General features: G+C 40.1%; 1 protein-coding gene and 1 long non-coding RNA gene across 6 annotated transcripts in view; one reads left to right on the top strand and one right to left on the bottom strand.

The window, feature by feature from the left end:
• Positions 1 to 825: 825 nt before the first annotated feature.
• Positions 826 to 14,328, top strand: LOC117310771 (uncharacterized). 2 transcript variants are annotated; one of them, XR_004524850.2, is made up of 4 exons: positions 826 to 1,475; positions 2,253 to 2,362; positions 6,988 to 7,178; positions 14,057 to 14,328. It is a non-coding gene; the product is annotated as an uncharacterized lncRNA (long non-coding RNA). The 2 variants fall into 2 exon arrangements; XR_012329886.1 differs by lacking the exon at positions 14,057 to 14,328 and having other exon boundaries at positions 6,988 to 7,725.
• The window catches only part of ASPM (assembly factor for spindle microtubules), a 67,328-nt gene continuing 51,463 nt past the window's right edge, over positions 4,881 to 20,745 (bottom strand). For 3 of the 4 annotated variants that reach the window (XM_033850178.2, XM_033850184.2, XM_033850391.2), the window contains 10 exons: positions 17,856 to 18,022; positions 16,269 to 16,365; positions 14,783 to 14,992; positions 13,325 to 13,477; positions 12,276 to 12,464; positions 11,449 to 11,641; positions 11,164 to 11,318; positions 9,143 to 9,319; positions 7,723 to 7,889; positions 4,881 to 5,137 (listed from right to left, as the gene is read on the bottom strand). In XM_033850178.2, coding sequence (XP_033706069.1) covers positions 5,035 to 5,137; positions 7,723 to 7,889; positions 9,143 to 9,319; positions 11,164 to 11,318; positions 11,449 to 11,641; positions 12,276 to 12,464; positions 13,325 to 13,477; positions 14,783 to 14,992; positions 16,269 to 16,365; positions 17,856 to 18,022 — 1,611 coding nt within the window. In that variant the 3' untranslated portion in view covers positions 4,881 to 5,034. The remainder of the gene's footprint in view (positions 5,138 to 7,722; positions 7,890 to 9,142; positions 9,320 to 11,163; positions 11,319 to 11,448; positions 11,642 to 12,275; positions 12,465 to 13,324; positions 13,478 to 14,782; positions 14,993 to 16,268; positions 16,366 to 17,855; positions 18,023 to 20,745) is intronic. The other variant, XM_033850345.2, reaches the window with a different exon arrangement.

The following is a 20,745-nucleotide window of genomic DNA, read 5'->3' as shown; positions in this document are numbered from 1 at the left end:
GGTATTAACTGGGCTGTAGGAAGATTCCTGGAAAAAGTTAAGTTTACAAGACTAGGGAAGACATTCCAAGTAGAAGGAATGGCACACACAGAATCAAATACTGAGCACACGCTATGTGCCAGGCCTGAGGCTCCACACTGGAGGTAAAGCACTGAATAGGACACGTTATTTCTGCTGTTAGGAGCTTGTGCTCCAGGTAGATAAAAAAGATATTAAACAAATCATTACAAGATGCGGTGTGTCAGGAAAGATCCTGTCTTAGGCAGCAAGGACCAGGAGGGACAACCTAGCCCTGGATGCCCAAGAAAGGCTCCTCTGAGGAGGTAATACGGAGGCTGAGATTTGAAGGGAGAAAAGAAAGCATTTCAGGTAGAGGAAAGAACACGTAGAAAACAGCAAAGAGCATGGTGTTTCCAAGAAGCTAATAAAAATGCATACTGGATTGAGCGGAAAGGAGGGAAGGCGAGAGTAGAGGAAGGCCTTTGTCCGCCAAATTAAAGATGTCGGAAGTCAGTGACTGAAATGAGATGTTTACAGTGTTTTTTTTTTTTAAAAAAGAAAAAAAATGGTTCTGAGAAACCTAGGGGCAGGACAGGAGTAAAGACGCAGACGTACAGAATGGACTTGAGGACACGGGGAGGGGGAAGGGAAAGCTGGGACAAAGTGAGAGAGTGGCATGGACATATATACACTACCAAATGTAAAATAGATAGCTAGTGGGAAGCAGCCGCATAGCACAGGGAGATCAGCTCGGTGCTTTGTGACCACTTAGAGGAGTGGGATAGGGAGGGTGGGAGGGAGACGCAAGAGGGAGGAGATATGGGGATATATGTGTATGTATAACTGATTCTCTTTGTTATAAAGCAGAAACTAACAACACATCACTGTAAAGCAATTATGCTCCAATAAAGATGTAAAAAAAAAAAAGAAGAATAAGATGAGCAGAGCTATCAACAGACCCTGGGGTTTAGAAAACCAAACAGTGGTTTTCAGAGTCTGTAAGAGAACAGGAAACTCTAGGGCCTTGAAAAATAAGAGTAGGTGAGAAGTAGACATAGACTAGCCTGCCTAGGGACCGAAATCCATCTCGAAACTGTCTCAACCTAAATTGGATAAAGGTGATGTGAGGTAGCTGGTGTTTCTAGCCTAGTTGTCAGCTGGGAGCACAATAAACTCTCTGGAGAAGATGACATCATTCACAACCTTGCATTGTACCTGAGTTTTCACATTTAATGTCCTCAATTAATTTTTTAAAAGTAAAATTGTATTTTTTTTGAAGGAGAATACAACAGATGATAAACAACCTCTTCAACTTCTGCTATGAATACGCACAAGTAAAATTCTAAGAGATAACAACTATAAGCTCTGAACAAAAGCCAAACTAACCCCCAACCCCAAACAGAAGACCAAATACATGGATGCACAGCAGAATGGAAAATAGCAGATTGTGGACGGGAGGATTCAGCTGAAAGAAGGTAATGGAGCTAGTTCTCTCAGGCAGTAACCCATTTTTACAGGTTACTGCCTGAGAGAGCTCTGCAATCAACACGTTTGCAATGGAGTTAAACCTTGGACTAAAAGAAAAAGCCCACAGCATTCTAGCCAGAGGTACCAGTGAAGTGGGTGTGGGGCAGTCACATCCACTGAGAAAGGAGGCGGACGGGTAGATCAGACTAGTGAGAGCAAAGAGAGGGCCCCAAATTTCGTGTGTAAATTCTACATAAATCTCCAAATGACTCTTGGATATCTATGTATTGGGCAAATTCAAAGTAACTCAGATAAGAATAAAAAACAATTGAAATAAGATTTGAGCTGCCACCCCAAAATCAGTGTTCAGCTTGAGCCGACCAAGTTGTTAAAAACATTATTTTTTGGAGGACTAGAAGAGAATCCAGAGTCTCCACAATATAACATTCAATATGTCTAGGATACAAGACAAAATTATGTGATATACGAATAGAAGAATGTGGTCCAGACACACCTCACGGAGGTTGTTGAAGAGCAAACACCTACATGCTGAGAGCGAGGCTACAAATCAGGATGGATTTTCACTTGAAAGCTGACTGGGTGTGAGGGAAGCAGATCACTGCTACCTGTCCAGTAGGTCAGCACTTATTTTAGATCAGATAGAAACATACATGGAATTGAATGGTCTTGTAGGAAAGTGGCCATGGAACCCAGACAGCCTCAGAGAGAGAGTAACAATAGAAGGAAGACACTGAATAACCTATGTCTTTAATAACGTTGTTAAGGTGAATATAAATGTCACCGGACTGTTCTTCAAATGTACCTCAGTGAAGATCCATCACAATTACTGACGGCAGGAAGAGCCTGTTTCTAATACTCCAACAATGTTCAGCAGGTATGAAAATTAATGATGCTTTGGCAAAGCAAGGGCAAAGTTCAGATCAAGTTTCATTTTGGTCTCATTTAGATAATTCAAAATAAACCATCACTATTCCAAATACAAAAGTTATCTGCAGTAATAATGGAATATTATTCATAGAATAAAACTCTACTCTCTAAGACTGGTTTCTGAAATAGGCTTCTGTGTAATTGGAGAAAAAAAGGGTCCATAATTTATGCAAGATGCAGAAGGACTGCTTTATGTAGACCCCCCTTAAGTATTCCTAGAAATAAGCAGGTTTTTGGACTATTTCCTTCTTCCTTTACATAGGTTGGAATTTTTTACACACACCCACAAATACACACGCCCTCAAATGTAAATTGTAAATAAATGTTCATCTGCATTACTCTTACCTCTTGTGAAGAGGTTATAAGCAAAGTATTTTCATTGGAATTCTTCCTTTGTTGAAAGCAGAACTACAATAGTTTATCACTCTTTCTTTATACCAAGAAACAGTGGCAGCTGAACAATATTAAAATTAAAAGCAAGCCTGTTAGCAAGCTTAGCTACTAGCAAAAAGTAATCCAAAAGACAGTATTTTCTTAATCCGCAAAGATTTTTAAATGTACTAGGCTTTCATTGCTACAATGAAAAATTAGAAGTTATAAAGATAATAAAACCTGGAAAAAAATCACCTATTGAGAAAAATTCAACAATTTTGCATAACAGATTGCACAATGTGAATTTCTTCCTCTCAAGCATTAAGCCAAAATACGGTATGGGTAAGAAGCTATATTAGGGATAGATAAATTTTCCAAGGTTGTAAAAGTATGGATTTTTTTTTTTTTTTTGCGAAAATCATAACTATGTAACTTTATATATGTATACATTTAAAACTAAATTAGGTACTTTCCTGGCGGTCCAGTGGTTAAGACTCTGCGCTTCCACTGCAGGGGGCACAGGTTCGATCCCACGTGGCTTGCAACACGGCCAAAAAAACCAAAACCAAAACAAAACAACCAAAAAACCCCACTAAATTAAAAATGACACTCTATGGTTATAATGACATCTACTGGAAATCTGGGTTAATTACAGACAAGAAGGTGAATAAAATTCACCTAACTTCACCAGTAATAAACTCACCTAACACAGAACTAGATTGGAGTTAACGTATTTATATTCCTTCTTTAATACAATGTAATCTCTCTGTAGGAAACAGCAACTTCTAAAGAAAAAGGCTTAATTACCCCTCAACCATTCCTTCCAACAACACACACACATACACACACACACACACACACACACACACACACACACACACACGCCTTCCAGCCTTCAGGAAGCCTTGGAATCCTGATATGGATTTATCACATACATTTAAGAGGAATATCCTTCACATGAAAATAGAATATTATGTAAAATTTAAAAACTTTTAGTCTGAGTTCCAACAATAGAAAAACTGGACATCTAGAACTCACCTTTCACGTATAACTTCATAGAAATATTTCTTGTGCAAATACTAATTGGTTATAACCATCTTAGAGGAAATTAACACCAATAACATTTTATGTTGATTATATCCTAGTGGTATAATTTACCAAGTAAATAAATTGCTTACACTAAAATTCTGTTAAATGAAAGAGAAAAACAAACCATTTGGGAGAGTCAACAAAAACTATAGTATTTGGCATATTCTAAGTAACAAGAGTTCTCCAAACTCCAAACACTTCATTGGAAGAAAAAAAAAATTCTAAAAATTTCTAGTTACTTTCAATATATTCTTTAATATGTCAATATGGTCTTTATTCTAACCAAATCTCAACAGTCTCTGACTAGGTTTAATCCTCATTCCAACAAAATAATAAAGTTAAGTAGTTAAATGGTCTCTCCATTTCTAGCTACTACTGATTTATTTCAAGCACTTTAAAACTGTCCTGGCCCCCATAGCTAGACAGTCTTTGGGACCCGATCAGACTGCAGACAGCCACTGGAATTAGCCTTCTGTGGCTCTGGAATCACACTGGCTCAGTATTGGTAACAGTGACCCAAAGCTACTGAAAATAACAAGTGAATCATCTTCAGGTCTGTGCTCAGTGACTAGACAATGAGTTTCTACTACAAGCAATACCTTGCTCTTCCCAGGTCAAATTACAGCCCCACTCAGTTCAAAGTCAGGAGTTTTTAATATATGAAGGGGTAGGCTGAATTTGTCTAATTTCCTCAGAGCGGCTCATTTGCCCATCTTGATGGTCCCGTCAGTCAGGAAACAGGGGTGCTGTCTATGGCATTTGTGGGATTATTTTATCCTCACTTCTACGTGAGTTGGCAGAATCTTAAATTTTCAACATTTGTTTTAGATAAATGCCTCAATTTACCTATAAAACAGGAATAATAAGCTAATCTTTTCCCTTTAGGAATATGATTATATTCAAACTAATATAATATTTTAAGACAACAGACATAGATAACAGTGTTGGAATCATGTCATGACATTAGTTTGTTATCTGCATAAAGCTATTAAATAAAAGAAACGAAGAATATAAAAAGTTTATTTGTTACATACCTCTTTTGAACTTTAATACAAAGTCAGATTTTAAAAGTTGTACAAAGCAAGCCAAAAGCACTTTCCATACATGTGATCAGCTTTCCTATTTCTTTTCCTGTACATACTGAGACGTTTGCCTTTGCTAATAAGGAATGCCAAGTGTGTCCATCACCATTTGAATAGCTTTCAGAGGATTCATGATTTCTTCCAAGTTATCTCTTCTCAACACCCAATCCGGTTTAAGTCTGTGAGAAGAATAAAAACCTTGCATTAACCCAGTTCCTCTCTTAGAAGACTCACGTCCATCGCTTTGTCTTAACTGAAATGTGGTCCCTCCTGGACGCATCACCTCCCTCACAGGCCCTCACGCAGGTGGGAGGCTTCATGTTATGGCCGTTTACGATTTTAGACTATTTCTCTCCATCTTCCCTGAAAGATGATCCTGTCTCCTTTGAAGCTCAGGCTATTCAGCTACCAAACCCCAGCGTTTTGTCTGTAAACCTGGTTCCTGGTCTTCCCTCAACTCCTGCCCCATCTCAGAACTTCAGCAGCCTTGTAGCTAAAGAGCCGACCCCTCACCTCTCCGTTTCTGCCCCCTTTCCTTTGGGTCCACTCAGCACACCCCCCGTCACACAATCACAAGACAGCCGCTGTCACCCTCAGAAAGTGCCCAGCCACCAACTGCTCAGCCTGAGCCTTCCAGCCCGAACCACCTCTTGGGGTTCATCCACGCCCTTTGACTTAATACTTCCACGGCTCACAGCTTCCTCCCACTGTGGTGTCCACTTCAGGGGACCTCAGCCCGTGCCTGTCACCCAGCACAATGCTGGTCTCCTTTCCCTCCCGTCTAGCTTGGGTCCCTCAGTATAATCTCCATTGCAAATGCCGTTAACGCCATTGGTGCTCTTCCCTATTGAATGCAACTGGAAAGCTCTATGTGGATTCCAAGTTGAATCCAGGTATCTGCCTTCTCCATTCCTGCACAGCTGGACGTTGCTAAAGAAAACCTGCACAACCAGGCTGGCTGATTTTATTCCCATGATTGAAATTACCTAGAAATTGCTTCCTTTCTCTTTCCCCAAGATGACTGTTTTCTTCTTTCCAAATGTCCCCTCCACACCGTCCCCCATCTGCTTCTGAGCTAATGTTTATGATCTCCTTCTTCACTGAGGAAACGGCATCACAGCCACCTTCCTCACATGAATCCCTACCACTATATGCACTTCCACCTTCCTGTTCTTTCCAGTGAAAATTCCGAACATCTATGAATTGGGGGGTGGTCAAACAGAGCGGGTATATATCCCCCTACCGTGGAACAGCAGTCTGTGGAGAAAGAGATGCAATCTAAGCCATGCGTCGACATGGATGAACCTCAAGAGCATTACGCTAAGTAAAAGAGTCCCGTCACAAGGAGCTACCTCTGTGTGATTCCATTTATGGGACAAAGCAGAAAAGGCAAAACTAAAGGTACTGAACTCCCATCAGCAGGTTCCAGAACCTAGGGGTTAAATGGGAGAGAACTGACTGCAAGGGGGCACAAGGGAACTTTGTTGTGACAGAAATATTTTATCTCAGTGGTAGTGGTTTCACAACTGTATACGTTTGTCAAAACTCATTGAATTGCATACCTAAATAAAGGGTACATTTATACTGTTGGGAGTTTTACCTCAAAAAACCCCCGACAGTGTCAAAAGGGGAGAAAAAAAAAAAAAAAGAACCTACTCATTCATATGTTAATAGTTTTACAATGTAATTCATATTATAATATGCCAAGTCCTTAAATAAAAACCGTATGTAGAAATCGTTCCCATTAATAAATTTTAAGCAGACTATTTTTATGTTATACTGTAAAACATGCAAGAATAAAACCAATTTACAACTATTATACAGTTTATAATTATGAGTAATTATAAAGCTAACTGCTGTATAACCCAGGTCAAGAAATAGTGCATTGTCAGTGGTGCAGGATTTACACCTAGTAGACAATTGTCCAGTCATAGAAAGGAAGGAGAGAGAGGGAGAGAGAGGGAGGGGTTCTAATGATTCCTGCATCTAATTTATATCTCTAGACCATTTCCCTAATTTATATCTCTAGACTATTTCTTCTGCCCAGAACCAGAGAGCAACAACGAATGTCCTTACAAGAAACACAGAGGAGGGAGAGGGAGAAGAAGCCCTGTGAAGACTTAGGCGGAGGACAGAGCTATCGAGCAACAAGCCAAGGACACTTAGCCACCAGAAACTGGACGAGCCAGGGAAGGATTACACCCCAGAGCCTCAGACCAGGTGAGGCCCTGCTGACAACCTTCATTTCAAACTTCCAGTTTCAAGAACTGTGAGAGAATAAGTTACTGGTGTTTAAGGCCACTAAGTTTGTGCTAGGTAACTAATACAAGGTCAAAAAGAACTTCTCTAGGAGGAGAAATTTCAGGCATCGGGGTGATTATGCAAGGAGTTGGAGGTTGATGTTTTGGCCATCAGAGACCTTTGCCACCTCCCCAGTAGTGCAGCTTGTCCTACTTGGAAGGGAAAAAATGATACGGCAAAGCTTATTGAGAGCTAATTATCAGCCTTAGCACGTACCTTGTTAGAACCAGGAATTTACCCAATAACTACTAAATACTCTTGGCTGCAGTGTTATTACTTCATTAACTGCTGAGATCGTCTCCTTTAGATTTACCAAAGATTTTCTTCTTGTTCACATGCTGTTTCGCCATTGTCAAGCACAGTCTCTTGCTCATAGTAGGTGCTCAATAAATGTTTGCTAAGTGGATGAATGAATGAATGAATGAATGGTGACACAAAACTATAGGGTACATTTACTGCTCACCTTGAAACCATTCTGGTTCTTACAGGTGTTTCTGGAATAAAGGAAATGCTCATAGATTTCTTCTTTTGTTTACAAAGGATTCTTTCAGTATTCACTTTATGTTTATGAGCTGTAAGTTTATAGAGACTATAAATACGGTCAACAACTTTGGACCTACTTCGAACATCCTACAAAAGAAAATGTGCATTTATTAAACTAATAAGAATTCTATATCCCTTCTATGCTAGCAAAATCAATCACAGTATACAAACACTATGCAGTAAATTAAGAGCTTTTAACAATAAAAAAGCCAAGCTCTCCAAGTTCAGCAGTTAGATTGGTTTAAATTATGAATTTATAAGACAATTATGAAGAAGGCAAATATTCAAAAATTGTACACTTAACTCCATACTAAATAAAAAAGCAAACATTTAAGTAAATATACCTATTATACATGGTTACCAAGTCCTGTGAATTTTACCTTCTTTTTTTTTTTTTTTTTAAGATGTTGGGGGGTAGGAGTTTATTAATTAATTAATTTATTTTTGGCTGTGTTGGGTCTTCGTTTCTGTGCGAGGGCTTCCTCTAGTTGTGGCAAGCGGGGGCCACTCTTCATCGCAGTGCGTGGGCCTCTCACTATCGCGGCCTCTCTTGTTGCAGAGCACAGGCTCCAGACATGCAGGCTCAGTAGTTGTGGTTCACGGGCCTAGCTGCTCCGCGGCATGTGGGGTCCTCCCAGACCAGGGCTCGAACCCGTGTCCCCTGCATTGGCAGGCAGATTCTCAACCAGTGCGCCACCAGGGAAGCCCCGAATTTTACCTTCTTAAAGTTTCCAGCGTTACCCACTTACCTCTGCCTGATGCGACCCCAGGTCAAGTACAGTCTCTTGCCCAGACCACTGTGTGTCTACACTTGCCTCTTTCCTTAATGGTCTCCCTATACCCACACGATCTCCCAAATCCATTCTTCGACCAGCAGCCAAAGTGATGTTAAAACTTAAACTGGAACATATCTCCTTGCTTAAAATCCTCCAGTGGTTTCCCACTGTTCTCAGGATAAAGGCCACAGTCCTATCATGGCCTGCAGTCACCCCTGCTGACTGTAACTCCTGGAGAGGATGCTCAGAGGCCTCACCGGAGAAATGCTTGTCACGTCTTTATGTCACAGCAGGGGGTGAGGAGTTGTGCACATCTGGATTTCTACCTTGCTGGGACAGCTGTTGCTTCTCTCAAGTACATGGGAGCTGGTTGCTCCTAGGGCTGTGACAAATTCTACTTCTAGAATTCAGCTTCTCTGACACATAAGAAACAACTCATATCAGCACAAAGAGCAGGTGTGAACACATGCAAAGCCCTATTTAAGTTGTGATAACTGCTTAAAAGTCTTGGACTTAAGAACATGTAAAGATAACCTCAAAGGAAAAAAACTGATGAATACTTACAGAAGCTCGATTTGTCCTCTTCAGTAAAACAGCTAACAAACAACAAGTTTTTGTGAAAATGCTTCTACTCTTGTCTGCAACTTTGTCACCGGGCTTTTCTTGGTACATTTGCAGAAGCTCCAGCAGTGTATCTACACAGTTTTCTACATCGTAAACTGCTGAAGTCGTTTTCTCATACTGGAAGAGAACAGAACCAAGTTAGAAATTATAATAAACATAGATACTGGGCTGGCCAAAAGGTTCGTTCGGTTTTTTCCGTAAGATGGATCTAGTAGCATCAGTTTTCTTTAACTTCATTCAAAACAATTTTGTTAGATTGTATATGGCAGCTGTCATATCAGCGTGCATTTAAAAAAAGACTAATCAAAATTGATGAAGTTTTGTGTAGTTATTTTAATACTGAAGATGGAAGGAAAAAAGCAACATTTTCAGCATATTCTGCTTTATTATTTCAAGAAAGGTAAAAATGTAACCGAAATGCAAAAAAAAGATTTGTGCAGTGCATGGAGAAGGTGCTGTGACTGATCAAACGTGTCAAAAGTAGTTTGTGAAGTTTCGTGCTGGAGATTTCTTGCTGGACGATGCTCCACGGTCGGGTAGACCAGTAGAAGTTGAGAGCGATCAAATCGAGACATTAACTGAGAACAATCAGTGTTACAACACGTGGGAGATAGCTGACATACTCAAAATATCCAAATGAAGCGCTGAAAATCATTTGCACCAGCTTGGTTATGTTCATCACTTTAGGTCTACGTTAAGTTAAGCGAAGAAAACCTTCTTGACCCTATTTCCGCATGCAATTCTCTACTTAAATGTAATGAAAACGTTCCACTTTTAAAACAAATTGTGATGGGTGATGAAAAGTGGATACTGTACAATAATGTGGAATGGGAGAGATCGTGGGGCAAGTGAAATGAACCACCACCAACCACACCAAAGGCCAGTCTTCATCCAAAGAAGACAATGTTGTGTATAGGATGGGATTGGAAGGGAGTCCTCTATTATGAGCTCCTTCCAGAAAAGCAAACGATTAATTCCAAGAAGTACTGCTCCCAATTAGACCAACTGAAAGCAGCACTTGACGAAAAGCATCTAGAATTAGTCAACAGAAAACACATAATCTTCCATGAAGATAACACAAGACCACATGTTTCTTTGGTGACCAGGCAAAAACTGTCAGAGCTTGGCTGGGAAGTTCTGATTCATCCGCCGTGTTCACCAGACGTTGCACCTTCGGATTTCCATTTATTTCTGTCTTTACAAAATTCTCTTAATGGAAAAAATTTCAATTCCCTGGAAGACTGTAAAAGGCACCCGGAACAGTCCTTTGCTCAAAAGGATAAAAAGTTTTGGGAAGATAGAATTATGAAGTTGCCTGAAAAATGGCAGAAGGTAGTGGAACAAAAGGGTGAATACGTTGTTCGATAAAGCTCTTGGTGAAAATGAAAAATGTGTCTTTTATTTTCACTTAAAAACCAAAGGCACATTTTGGCCAACCCAGTACTTTAGAAACACCAACCAAAAAGGAAGCCAGACGTGATCAGAAGAGGTTCTGCTGTTCTGATATAGCGCAGTGTACAGGCTGTCAGCTCCGGAGGGAGATGGACATGAACCCTCCACCACTGACCACACGCTGGTCCTCGGGCGAGGACCTTACCTCCTGTAAAAATGATTATCCCTTCACTACAAAATGGGAAAGATAATACCATAAGAACCATCTTAGAAGATGAATGGGAGCACTAAATTAAATGATGCATGAAAAGAACTAGCACATAGTTAGCAAGGCCTTAACTAACTTGCTGTTATTAATATTATAAAAACAGGAGAAATAAATCATAAATAATTATAGTTTCTATGTACAGTTATGTTAACAGAGTAAACATTCCCCCCCGAAGACTCTGGCACATAGTAAATGAACTTTAACTCGGGGATCTGAGTTCTAGTGATGAGCAAGCATAAACCCAACTTGCTAGGGGAGGTTTCTTGACCAAGGAACTCTTCATTATCAAGACGGAAACTACCTTGGCGACGTTAAGCAAGACCTGCACAGCGTATCCGATGACCTCCATACAAGGGACACTACGGTTACAGCTTCGGATCAAGACAAATATTTTAGAAATTGCTCCACTCTGGGCCATATTCTCACAGCAAAGTGAAGACAGTCCAGTAACTACCTCTGAAAGGGGGAAAAAAAAGAGATACATTCACAGCAACAAAATCAGTATCGTATTATTATATTCTTTGTACGACTCAAGGGTAAAAACGCATTTCTAACCTTATACAAGATATTGTTAAAACAAACTAACCCAGGTGCTTTAGAGCCTCAAGAATAGCGGAAAGGTACTTGTATGTCAGGAGATAGTGCAGGGCAAGTGCGGTTCTGTGGTAGAGCTTGTTTTCTTCTCGAATCTCCCGGTTAACACACTGAAGTCTCTGTCGAATGGCTTTAATTTTTGAACAATCATTTTTCTTCCTCCAAGAATATCCTCTCCATAACGCCTTAAAGAGACAAACCAGTAACTTTAAGATTACAACCTCTGATGTTGTGGACTTAACATCTACATCTACTTCCACAAAGTAAATGTTTTCAGTAAAATTATATGATGTGATCTTTGCAACTTTGCAACTACAACTTCAATTCAGGTTCTAATAAATAGCAAAAGCAATTTTTCTAGGAAGAAATACATACAATATTCCTGTATATAAGCTAAAGCATCATTCACTGGCCAAAGACGGCTAAATCGATTCAAAAGGCAAAAATGCTTTTGCATCTTTCAGTCATCAACTTCCTCTCTGGAATGTGAAAATAAAGGGCTTAACAATGAAATTATGGTAGCATAGTGCATATGAATTATTCTATTGGCCAATCACAGCTTTTTAAAATGAGTATGACTGTGCTTTTTAAAATGTTAGATGTTGGGGATTCCCTGGCGGTCCAGTGGTTGGGACTCGCCGCTTTCACTGCCGTGGCCCGGGTTCAATCCCTGGTTGGGGAACTAAGATCCCGCAAGCAGTGAGGCGCAGCCAAGAAATAAAATACATAAATAAAAATAAAATTCAATAAAATGTTGTATATCGTGTAGATGAATTGCAAACCAAAGTCTTGAACTAAAATCATAATATTTTCAGTTACCTGGATTTTAGTGACTCTATTATCAAGCTTTTCCTGCTTTTTACGGAGGAGGAAACGGCGTACGGCTTTCTGTATTACTGATGCAGCCCTATTTTGCTGGCTTATACGTTCTTGAGCTTCATTCTGAATTTTCATGAAGCGATGTTTCTGAAGAAACCTCTTATGCTGTAATCTTGCTCGAAACCATCTCTGTTTAAAACATATGAATAGTTTTTTTACTTCAGGTTTCTTAATGAAATAAATAGAACATTTATTGAAATATCTTTCAACCCTCCCCAGTGGCATTACACTTCCACTCTAGTTGGTGCAGAAAATTCCAGGCCACAGTGGGTTTAAGTGTGTGTCTGTGTGTGTGTGTGTGTGTGTGTGTGTGTGTGTGTGTGTGTGTGTGTGTGTCTGAGAATTTAACCGTGCACAACATGTTCCTCATTTCATAATTGATATAAATCTTATCAAGCTGTATATTATTCTTCAATTTCTTTACTCAATATTTTATATGTAAGTATATTAACATATACTGTACAAACAGGATTCTTATCCAGAATACATAAAGAACTCCTATAATCATTAAGAAAAATAAAACACTCAACAGAAAAATGAGCAAAGTATGTGGAAAAAAAAATTTAAAAAGCATACCGTACACAGATAAAAATTTGAATAACCAACACAGAGGAAAGATTTTTTAGAATTGCTAGCAATCATAGGAAATCCAAACCAAATATGAGATGTAATTTGCCATTCATCAAAATGACAAAATCACAAAGTCTTGTAATGTCACGGGTTGGCAAGGAGGTCGAGAGAGAGACAGGAGCCCTGGGTGTCGCTACATGAGGGGTGAATGCGTACAATGCGCCAGAGGATAACCCACAGCCTTAGTCCTGAGCCATAAAACGCAACTCACCTCTAAGCCAGCCAACCACCCTGATGGCCACATGGCAAAAGCTAAATACTACATAACTTTAGCAGGGGTATTTGGAAATTGTTTACGAAATATTAAAAAGTTTCAAACAAAAATTAGGTCATAGTTTTACTGCAAAGGAAAAGCTAACCTGAATACGGATGGCTGAGTTAACCTGTTTATCATCAGCATTCTTCAGAGCCCTGTGAAGTCTGTAGGCTCTTTGAATTCTAAGAGCAGACAGGTGATAAAAGGCAGCTGCTGTGAAGTGAAGAAGCCTAATTTTGGCTCTCTGTTCTAAAATCTAAAGGAGAAAAAAAGATTAACAACCAAATAGTTGACTCTTAAGACAATCAACCAATGTTTATTTTTGTATATCCTTAATACCAAATTATATAAATTAGCAACAATAAACTAACTTGTAACTATTAAAATTATCTACATTGTAACCTGAAGTAATTATACTCCTTTACTATACAACACTTTCAATGGTGTAACCCCTAACTGAGGATATAGAAAGCACAATTATATTTGGGCACTTCACTCCAGAATTTAACTAGACTACCCAAGGGCAGCTAGATAAGGCTTTGAAGGTACTAATTATAATGGGAGAAGTCTAGGAATAGTAAACTGAGAAAGGGTTAGAGAGCTCCAAGCAGAACCGTTGAAGATGGTGACGTTAAATCGGGCAAACATTTGACCTGACTTCTCCAGTAGTGGTCTCGCCACATCCAGCACAAGACTTCTGCAGCAGAAGCTCCCTCCAGGGAGGGGCCTTTGGCCTTCAGAGTTTCAATTTATACTCAGTGAACAAAACACAAAAGATTTCTCCTTTAATTTAATTATTTTCTGTTTACCACTGCTTCATGTACTGGATGCTCAGAACGTCAAGAATTCCCTAGGGAGGACTCTCTCCTGCTGAAGGTGTGGAAGTTATCAACGGAATGGTCCTACAACCCCTGAGAGAGTTGCTTGGTGGTAGCAAAAGGTGACTTGAATAACAACCTCCTTCACGTGTGGGGAGGGGGAAGGGGAAGCTGGGACAAAGTGAGAGAGTGGCATGGACTTATATACACTACCAAAAGTAAAACAGATAGCTAGTGGGAAGAAGCAGCATAGCACAGGGAGATCAGCTGGGTGCTTTGTGACCCCCTAGAGGGGTGGGATAGGGAGGGTGGGAGGGAGACGCAAGAGGGAGGAGATATGGGGATGTATGTATGTGTATAGCTGATTCACTTTGTTATAAAGCAGAAACTAACACACCATTGTAAAGCAATTATACTCCAATAAAGATGTTAAAAACTTAAAAAAAAAAAACTCCTTCACATGTGGAGCCCTCCTCATACTTCAGTTCCTTTGTTAAGATTTATTACACGAGAAAAGTTATTTTGCATTTTTGGTGAGCATCTATGGGAAATAGGATCACAGAACAAAAATCTATGGCAACCAGTGATCTTGTTACATGGGGCTCTTCAGAAGCTGAATAAATTCTAGTTAATGGCTATATCAGTTCTGAAATTATTCTCCAAAATCTCAAATTTCTTAACACAATTTAACATCAGGTATTTCCACTTCATAAGACTGAGATATCCTACTTAAAAATACTTACCCTTTTTCTTACTAACCAACCACGCACCAGTGCTTGTAGAACAACTGTAGATTTTTTTAATTCAACATATTTTCTCCTTTCAGACTTCTCAGTCTTCCTGGCTCGTATGTATCTTTGTATGGTCAAAGCAGCTGATTTCTGCTGGAGAAAGACCTGCCTTCCTTTATATCCTCTGAAATTTGCTTGGATCAAACAAGCAGCTTGAAATCTCTATAAGGAAAAATTTGCAAGTGACACTAATAGATAGAAATAATAGTTCAACCCACTGGAGGTTCTGGAATTTCTCAATGAAAAATAAGATGGTATAATTATGATTTTTTTTTTTTTTACATTTTTAAGAATGTCATATTTCACAGATTTTGAAACCCACAGAGGGCTACAGCTGAAAATGAAGCTTTTATGAAGGCGCAAACCAGGGACCATAGATACCTGGTGTTTTTTCCCTCCCTTCCTCTTGATACTTTTCATTGTGAATGAGCAAAGAACTAGTATTACTACAGGACAAATGCATTTAATACAAAAGCTAGCTACACTCTAGAGAACAGAATGGGCATTGTAAGCAGCTGTGAGGGAAGCTGTCTGCTGCTTCGAGAACCAGTGTACTCCCAGCACATCTTAGATTCCTCAATTCTAGAACATCCTGATAATCAAATTCCAAGACACATAAAGCATCTGGATTGAAACGAAAACTAGGTTTGTTTTACAACATAGACCCCCCCACCTACTAGCTGAGTGACTTTGAGCAAACCCCTTTATCTCTCCAGACCTCAGTTTACTCATTTGTAAAATGGGAATGCTGATAATAGCTACCTCACAGAGTTATCATGAGGATCTGATTAGTTAGTAAATATATAATAGAAGGTGTAATAATAATAGTGTGTATATAATCATACATAGTGAATATGAACATCAAAATTTACAAGTAAAATTTTGATTTCCTTAATAAAAGACCATAGGTACCACCATTGTTCTAGAACCGATGTTAAATATTTTAAATAGATTACCAAATGTGGCTTAAAGAGTATGTGTTGACTCATACAGACAGGATATGCTACATCTATTACGATTTTCTTCAAATAAATCACTTCAAATTGGGTTTGAGAATATGTTATAAAAACAGATACACAAACAAAAATACAAATAGTATGTTTATGAGTGAATAAAATTTTTTTTTTTTTGCGGTATGCGGGCCTCTCACTGTTGTGGAGCATAGGCTCCTGACGCGCAGGCTCAGCGGCCATGGCTCACGGGCCCAGCCGCTCCGCGGCATGTGGGATCCTCCCAGACCGGGGCACGAACCCGCGTCCCCTGCATCGGCAGGCGGACTCTCAACCACTGCGCCACCAGGGAAGCCCGAGTGAATATAATTTTTAATTGACTGCAATGATGTGTTTAAAGCAAATGTATAGTTAGATCTTTAAATCATTTTTTGTTTTCTGTTTTTTAAAGTAGTTCTTTACATATGAACTGTTTTTTTAACACCTACTTTTGTCGTTAAGAATTGCTCATGAGCTGTTCTTCCAGAAAGTACAGCTCTCCACTTTCTCTGAATGATGATTGTTGATGCTCTCACGTTCAAAAACCTAAAAAGTGATTATTGGAAAGCAATTTCAAATTAACTCATTTAGTAAGTATTCATTGCCCACCCCCTATAAATACTAGAGGAGAAAGAAAATATAAGAAAGGCAATGAGAGAATAAAAAAAAGTAGAAAAGGATAATTCATACTTAGGTTCTAGCAATCAGAACTTTACAAACACAAACACACACACACACACACACACACGGTAACACAATGAAAAACAAGTTTTACAATTGGCAATATTTCAGTGGTCAAGAAATATTAAGTTCTAGAATGACAAAAAATTCTGAACGGGATCAGAAGAAAGTAGGATTAGCCAGATCTAGACAAAGCCTAGATAAAGGGGAGGTGGTAGAAAAAATGGTAGAGAATAAAGTCTGAGTCCACACTGTGAGTGAGTCTTTGAGCAGACAGGTGTGGCTGAGAAGACAGCCTGGGAGGGTGGAGTGGCATCAGGCAAATGAGAAACAAACACTTGTTTGAAAGGAAAGATGGCATCATCAAAAGATTTAAAAAGGAATATTCTGTAAACAGAACTGGAGAAAAATTCTAAATGTGAGGGCTAGAGATTAAACTTTAGGCGTCAACATAGCAGTGACAACAATCGAGAATCGGCAGGCTCTTTCATCTGTTCATGGTCCTGTGGAAAAGGGAGAGAGATTAACCTATGTCATGTGGCCACCTTTCCTAGAAAGTAAGGCTGAATATCAATGGGAAAAACTGGACACTGGTCCTTAATAGCTGAGAGCAGCAATTATATTTTTATTTGTTAAGCCCTGACTCTGCCCATGGAATTGATCAAGAAACGCCTGTAACACTAGTGTGCTCTCCCAAAATGATCTTTAAAACCATCACTGATATAATAACTCATCAATTCTGGGAACTGATGAAAAAATTCTTACACTATGAAATAAAAAAATAATATAGACTATCTGGTAAGAGCTTCTGAAAATGTGTTTAAAAGAAATGAACTAGGAATAGGGAAATACGAGTAACATAGATAAGTTGGTAATTAGGTCTTCGTCATTAAGGATAAAGAGTACAGGGGTTAATACAAAGAAAAAAAAAAAGCATAAGAAAACAAATGTTGCCAGTAGCTAAATCAACAGACAAAATGGACCCGTGCACTAACAAGGAAAACAAGACTTACTAGATCATTTTATTAACTTCCCATCCTCAGTCCCTGAGTCCCTCAGTCCCTTATCCTTATGAACCTGAGTTAATCAAGTTTAATATTTTCTCCTGGATTATACCATCAAGGCTGTATCTCAAAAAATAAGACAGTCTCAGAGATAATTTTGTTACATTATTGCAGGAAACACCAGCAAACCATACAAATTAAGCATAGCAACTATTTAAAAGAAAACCCAACAAGCAGTATTACTTGACACACAGACTTGGTTACGGCACATGCGCGCGTGCATGCACAACCCCGCCCGCCCCCCCCCCCCCAACACACACACGCTCTCGCCCACGCAGCTGACACATTTACCGTCTTCTCTGCAGTTTGGTACGGAAGCAACCCTGAATGATTCTAACAGCTCTTAACACAGCCAGATACTCTTTACGTGCTTTCCAACACCTGTACCAGGCTTGAATCTTGCAGGCAGCTTTCACTTCACGTAAATATTTCCTGGCTTTATGTCTCCTCCACGCAGTCTATTAAACATATAAACATAACAAATATGCAATGAGATGTCTAATTATTTTTTTGTAAACTGGAAGACTCAGTATTGATAACAGTTAATATAAGGTCAAGCAGACAGGATCAACTGCAGAAATGCAGTCACACCCCAGCTCCACTGTGGGACTCGCTCACTCCGGACACATGAGCCCCCTGAGAACAGCGGGCTGACCTGTGACCTCCTACTACCTGCTTCAGCACATACCCTGCGGCTGGCTGCTGGCTAAGCCCAATACAACCCTGGAAAGTATTTAAATTGTAAGCTGCACGCAAAGCCTGGGAAGCCAGGTGTGTGCACTGCCCTCACCTTCTCAGTCCATGTGAAGGAATGAAAGGAAATGAACACACTGATGCCTCCAATTCCAGGGAAGGGACGGGAATTCTTCCCACTGCCCTCCCCACACACTGCAGACACATCCTGGGTTCTGGGTCCATCCTGCTGCAGAATCCTGAGGGCATCCATCTATCTGAGGACCACCAGATTTTCCGACTTTGGCAACCTTGTGGCTGACTAAAAGCTTAAGTAACAGCTACAACTTCTTAAGTGCTTAGCGCTATACTAAGCACTATAATTCTTTACAGTAACATAGGTAGGTAATACTATTATCTCTAATTTAGAGATGAAAACAATGAAGGCCCAGAGGAACTGACACCAGTAAAATTACTTGTTGATGTCACAGGTAATAAGTGACAGACATATCTTATTTAATCCTTATAAATATCTTGTGAGATGATTATTAAGATCTCTATACAAAACAGAAATTAACGTCAAGAGACTTGTTACCACATAGCCAGTAAGTGATAGAGTCAAGATTTGAACCTGAGTCTATCTGACTTCAAAACACCTACAGCAAATACAATAGCTCCACCTAACATGGGGATCAGGCTCTAAATTCAGTTGACAGGCGAGAATGATATGTATGGTCAAACTGAACTCTTGTGATGTCCTTAACTCAGAGTATTTCTATATGGTTTTTATGTAAACAAAACCGAATACCAACATAGTAGTATTCATAGTGGAAGCCAGGTATCAGTACTTTTAAAGATTCCAAAGTGATTCCAATGTGTGCTAAAGTTTAAGACCACTGGTTGGTATGTGTTAAAAACTAGATTGCAACATGCACTTTTATAATTTAGTTATATAAAAGAAAAAACAGGGCTTCCCTGGTGGCGCAGTGGTTAAGAATCCGCCTGCCAATGCAGGGGACATAGGTTCGAGCCCTGGTCCGGGAAGATCCCACATGCCACGGAGCAACTAAGCCCGTGTGCCACAGCTACTGAGCCTGCGCTCTAGAGCCCTCAAGCCACAACTACTGAGCCCGCGAGCCACAGTTACTGAAGCCCGCACGCCTAGAGCCCGTGCTCTGCAACAAGAGAAGCCAGCGCAATGAGAAGCCCGCGCACCGCAACGAAGAGTGGCCCCCGCTCGCAGCAACTAGAGAAAGCCCCTGTGCAACAACAAAGACCCAATGTAGCCAAAAATAAATAATTTTTAAAAAACCCCCCAAAAAACAACAACTAATTACTAAAAAGAAAAAAAAAAAGAAGAAAGAAATAACAGTTGAATTTTCCTAAGGTTGTTATTTTGGCTTTTCTAACATAACCCCAACTAACACACGCGCTTGACACCCACCAGTCCTTGACTCCTGGCAGCGTCTGGAACTTGGGCGCTCCTTTCTTCCTCCCTCAACCCTTGGTTTCTTCATACCACAATCTTTAGCTTTCTTCATTCCCTCTTAATACCATATGTTGGCTTCTCCTCTCAGCACCCCTGAATTTTGATGCTCTTTAGGGCTCCAGTCCTGGGCCCTCTTCTTTTGCCCACTTCATGCATTCTCCCTACGTGATCCCCTATCTCCCACAAGTTCAGTTATCACTGTATGCCAACAATGTAGAAGTCAAATTCCAAAATCCGTACTGCTGTCCAAATTACAGCAAACATAGCAGCTGGACGCGTGGTGGTCACGTCAGCTTCACGTACCCCAGGCCGAGCTCATCGGGCTCCAGACCGTCTCCTCCCGTTGTTCCCACGTCAGTGAAGGGTACAATCTACTGAGTCACCTCAGCCATAAAGATGGCTTGGCTCCTTGTTTACGCTCTATACAAGGCCAATCCCATCCTCCACTCACACTGACCCTGACAACCCTGCTGTCAAACGGTGGTTCACTTTCCCTGACCTACTGCCTGCAGTCTCCTGGCTAGCCGCCCAGCATTCAGTTCAGTCCATCTTCCACATCCCTGCCTGAGTAATTTTTTTTTTTTTTTCGGTTGCACCACATGGCTTGGGGGATCTTAGTTCTGTGACCAGGGATTAAACCCGGGCCATGGCAATGAAAGGGCTGAGTCCTAACCACTGGCCTGCCAGGGAAATCCCATCTGAGTAATTTTTAAAAAAATAAACTATGATTCTGCTCTTCTCCTACTTAAACTCCTCTAGAACTTCTTTTAGTCCAGAGGATAAAGACTAAACTTTTTCTCTCTTACACAGCTGCCCACATCTCACTCCTTGGATCGCATCCTGGTCGCCGGTCACCCTTTATTGCACACCTGTTCTCTCTCATTTTTGAACTCCGTGTTACCTCCTACAGCTGGAATACTCCTTGCATACATTTTACTTGGCTGTTTCCAGTTCATCCTTCAGCTTAACATCTCAACTTAAATCACTGTGACTAGCTTAGGTTTCTCTTCTCTGCATTCC

Source organism: Tursiops truncatus, chromosome 1, assembly GCF_011762595.2.
Source record: "Tursiops truncatus isolate mTurTru1 chromosome 1, mTurTru1.mat.Y, whole genome shotgun sequence".
In the NCBI taxonomy this organism is placed as follows: Eukaryota; Metazoa; Chordata; class Mammalia; order Artiodactyla; family Delphinidae; genus Tursiops; species Tursiops truncatus.
The sequence above is the reverse complement of the archived record's forward strand: the minus strand, read 5'-3'. Positions and strand labels throughout refer to the sequence as shown.